A 5000-nucleotide genomic window follows, 5' to 3' on the forward strand; every position below is an offset into this window, starting at 1 on the left:
TATGTTGTACGTCCTGGCTCTTAAAAATAGTACTTTGCATTGTTTAGCATATTATCCTAGCTATCTGTTTTGTATATGGGGAATGGGTTAACCTAGTGATTGTTAGTGCTTGCCACTTGGTTCTATGAACATCCTGACTGTACCGACAGAGATATATTGTTGTTTCTTTCTTCTGACAAATGTACTTAAGTCATTTGGGTAAAAGCGTCTGCTAAATGTAAATGTAATTCCTGTCTCCTCTCTACCCAACTCACTCCCCCCCTCCACCTTTTCCCTCCACCTCCTCCCCCTTCCCTCCCCCTCCACCTCCCCTCCCTCCCTACCCCCTCCAGGGCCGGAGCCGGTCCTGCTCTTCGCCAACCGCATCGACATCCGCCAGGTGCTGCCGCACCGCTCAGAGTACACGCTGCTGCTCAACAACCTGGAGAACGCCATTGCGCTCGACTTCCACCACAGCCACGAGCTGGTGTTCTGGTCGGACGTCACGCTGGACCGCATCATGAAGGCCAACCTCAACGGCTCCAATGTGGAGGAGGTGGTGTCCACCGGCCTGGAGAGCCCAGGTGGGTCCACACTGGAGGATTCAATTCAATTCAAATTCAATTAATTTATTTTTTCAACAAAAAAAATAAATTAAGGTGACTATTACGGTGACTAGGTGCAAACTAGTCACCTTTTGGCGAAATTCGCCATTTTTTTAACAAAATTGGCCACTTGTGTGATTCGTGGAGATCCATTGAGAAAACATTGGGGGTGGGGGGGGGGGGGGGGGGGTCTACAGTCTGACGAAAACGAGACGATAACTAAATAAAAAACTACGACAAAATCTTTTGACACTTTCATTAACGAATAAAAACAAGACGAAAATGTAAGCGGGACGATTTGGGAAGCGATCCAATCAGAACTAAGCTCTTTATGTGGGGAAGTACTGATCGTCCCGCCTGGCAGGTCAACTAGCAGGCGCTTGCTGCGTCGCAAGCAAGTGTCCCTTTGTAAACAGTTTGGCGCAACAATCACTGGTTAAAACACAACCAACTTGAAGTCATTGGTAGACGAGTCATCCCAAAATTCACGCAAAGATAAGCATCCTTATACAGTTTTTTCTTTCAAGCTAATGTTATGTGTGTTTTTCGCTAAAATTGGAATACAATACAAGCTGAAAGAAACCACCGCTGTCCTGTAACGGTACCGGAGCTCTGTGCTGTCGACACCACAGTGGGGCACAGAAACACAGGATTCACTGTGGTTTCTGTGACATGATAAACACTAAAAATGAATACTAATGTTTTATAAAGAAAGCTATCTTAGTGGGAAAGCCACGCAACAGATAGCCACGGTTACATACAGTAATGTTCTTATGACGGGAGAAAGGAGCAGAAATATAGTATAGAGACAACTTGGAGCTGTGTGTGCGCGTATGTTTGAGTGAGAGACGGGAGTAAATGAGAGACCGGAATCGGACCCCCTCCATTCTACTTCACAGGTACAGAAGGCCTCCGACAAGGAGGCCTTCGACGGCTGACCAACCAACCAATCAACCAACCATAGACTGTATAATAACCAGGGGTGCGCATAACTGGTACGCAAGTACGCATGCACGCCCATAATCAGCGATGCGTAACGTCACTTGTGCCACTACAGCGCCTTTGCGTAACTCACCGTCAGGTCATCAAAACAAAACTACACGTGTATCTTGTACGACTTCCCCACCTGCAAAAAAAAAAGGCAAAACGGAGCCGGAGCGCTGTGTGCACCGCTGTGTGCACCGCGCGCACACTGGAGAAATGCGCAAAATCAGCTGATCGCAATATCCGTCACTGTGAGACATCCTATCGCTCCGTGGCAGTGACGGACTGGACCCCCCCCCATCAACAATCCTGCCCGACCGCAACCAAACACTCTCCCCCCCTTATCATTAATTAATTAATTAATCGCCTTTATTATTATCAAAACGACGCTACATGTGGAGTGCGTACCGAACACCAGTTCGGTACGAACACCAGTTCGGTACGCACTCCACACGTAGCGTCGTTTTGATAATAATAAAGGCGATTAATTAATTAGTACCCTAACCCTATCTCCTGGTACTCAAATGAGTAACTCACCAAAAAAGTTATGTGCACCCCTGATAATAACCGACTGTATAATGAGCGAGAAACAAGTTTGCTATCTTCACAATAAAAAAATCTTTGCCCAAATGACTCCACGTTCCATGTTCCATGACCACCAATCACTATCAAGATATACCACAGTGCACAAGTTTTTTTCCCCATCGTTCCAGTCCTGGAGTGGACTGCTCAGTCGTAACTGACCAGTTTATGGGTTAATAAATGTGCCATTTTTACTATAAGAAAATGTTGTCTTTTCCCTTTATTTTCTTCTGGGAGTACACCAGAATGCTTAATTTACATGTTAAAATAGCAAAATTTGGCTGGGGGGGATGCCCCAAGACCCCCCTACAACTGTTTACTTTGTCACCTTTTTCAACCCTTATGAGTTTGCAGGTATGTTTCAATTAAATTCAATTTTATTTTCAATTAAATTTTATTTTCAATTAATTTCCTCTGCTCTCCCCTTCTCTCGTCTCCTCTCGTCTCCTCTTCTCTCTCCTCCTCTCGTCTCGTCTCGTCTCGTCTCCTCTCCTCTTGTCTCCTCTCGTCTCGTCTCCTCTCGTCTCCTCTCCCCCCCCCCCCTCTCTCCCCGTCCTGCTCCCAGGGGGCCTGGCCATCGACTGGATCCACGACAAGCTGTACTGGACAGACTCCGGGACGTCCCGCATCGAGGTGGCCAACCTGGACGGGACGCACCGCAAGGTCCTCCTCTGGAAGAGCATGGAGAAGCCCCGCGCCATCGCCCTGCACCCCATCGAGGGGTACGACACACACACACCCGCACACACACACACACACACACACACACACACACACACACACACACACACACACACACACACACACACACACCTGCGCACGTGCACACCTGCGCACACACACACACAGACACACACACACACTCCCGCACTCTCACACCACAGGACTTAATGAATTTGATCCGATGGCAGATGGTTTTCAATGGTACATAAACTCAAAGATATATCCCCTGTAGGGTTGTCCCAGTTGGAATGTGGCACACGGGCAGAGAGGGATTCAAAGTGTTGCTGCCAGAGTCCTGCCTAAAGGCGAGCATCTGCCAAGAACACGTGTTTGGTATCAGCGGTGGTGGCTAACTCTGTTTCCTGCTCGGTCCTCGTGCAGCGCGGTGGCAGGAGAAAGATTCTTAAATGATGCCCTGGAGAAATTTGGAAGCGAGAACACTCGCTCTGCTTATTAGGCAGCTCATCTACATAAGCTAATTGAAAATATATTAAAAACGACACGAGAATTGTCAGAACGATACGATACCACACACACACACTGGTTCAGCCAGGTGCGGTTGTTATGGAGCGTTTCCACCGGCGGGTACGCTTCGGACCAAGCACGCCTCAGCCCAGTAGTGAGGATGCGGTATAGCCCAGCTCGGTTACGGCTCGCGTTTCCACCGCCATCAGTACCCTTATGGTAGGGTGGGGTTTAAGCCGGACGGCGATAGCCACAGCAGCTACGTAAGCATCGTGATCTCATAGCAGCCCGACACAGTGTAGCCTGCTAATAAATCCAAGGAAAAAGAAGAACGCGCACAATGAATAAAGAGCAACAATGTAGGACATCCAAGAAAGACGGCAAACTTTTGCGCAACATTTTCTTAAATAAACTAAGCATTCGCCGTAGTCCGGAAATACCTCGCGGGTACTGTGTTTGTTTGTTATTATCCCCCTGTTGCACGGAAGGGACGATTCCGTCGACCAATCAACGGACGGCGTGTGTAGCTTAAATTTGCTGGCACCCTTTCAGGCGTCTCAGTACCCCAACGGAGGAGTACTGCGAGACGAGAACGGCTCAATACGGCTCAGTCCAGGTCACGCCCACTTTTGGCGGTGGAAACGTGACCCGTGCTGCACCTTTTCAGACTGAACCGACCCGCACCCTCCGGGGGAAATGCGCCATTAGAGTCAACGAGATCCTTGTAGAATCATCCACGACACAAGTGGCTAAGTTGTTGGCTAGCCCTCACTGTTTTTGTGTGTGTGTGTGTGTGTGTGTGTGTGTGTGTGTGTGTGTGTGTGTGTGTGTGTGTGTGTGTGTGTGTGTGTGTGTGTGTGTGTGTGTGTGTGTGTGTGTGTGTGTGTGTGTGTGTGTGTGTGTGTGTGTGTGTTTTGGTGTGTCTGTCTGTCCGTGTGTGTGTGTCTGTCTGTCTGTCTGTCCGTGTGTGTGTGTCTGTCTGTCTGTCTGTCTGTGTGTGTGTGCGTGTGCGCGTGTCGTCCTCAGTAAGATCTACTGGACGGACTGGGGCACCACCCCCCGCATCGAGTACTCCAACATGGACGGCTCCAACCGCCGGATCATCGCTGACACCCACCTGTTCTGGCCCAACGGCCTCACCATCGACTACGCCGGCCACCGCATGTACTGGGTGGACGCCAAGCACCACGTGATCGAGAGGGCCGACCTGGACGGACGCAACCGCAAGGCCGTCATCAGCCAGGGTGAGCTTTTCGCACACACACGCACGCACGCACAAACGCACGTATGAACGCACACACACAAAACGCACGCACACACGCTGGGGGGGGGGGGGGGGGGAGCTGGTTACGGCAGGCTTTTATTGATCCCGCCCCTTTTTATTTCATGGCAGGCTTTTGTACATATTTACATTTAGAGTGTGTAGCAGACGCTTTTATCCAAAGCAAGTACATTTGGCCGAAGAAAAAGAAACAATATATCACTGTCGGTACAGTAGGGATGTTCATAGAACCAAGTGCCAAGACCTTACAATCGCTAGGTTAACGACAAGTGCCAAGACATACACCCTCATGTACTGTACGACTTTCGTACAACCTGCTGCCCGGCCACACGTGTGGGTGGGTGGATGACGATGTGTGTCCGTGGACTGTTAACACACTG

The 5000-nt window shown here is 49.5% G+C and overlaps 1 protein-coding gene across 1 annotated transcript in view; it reads left to right on the plus strand.

The window, feature by feature from the left end:
* Positions 1–5000, plus strand: part of LOC311356159 (low-density lipoprotein receptor-related protein 4-like) — a gene marked incomplete at its 5' end in the record, with an annotated part of 61649 nt that overhangs the window by 35882 nt on the left and 20767 nt on the right. Inside the window, 3 exon segments of the mRNA XM_084475919.1 lie at positions 333–563; positions 2716–2872; positions 4365–4582. Coding sequence (XP_084332045.1) covers positions 333–563; positions 2716–2872; positions 4365–4582 — 606 coding nt within the window.

The sequence above is a fragment of the Micromesistius poutassou genome, assembly GCF_964030765.1.
Source record: "Micromesistius poutassou genome assembly, chromosome: 12".
NCBI classification, from domain to species: Eukaryota; Metazoa; Chordata; class Actinopteri; order Gadiformes; family Gadidae; genus Micromesistius; species Micromesistius poutassou.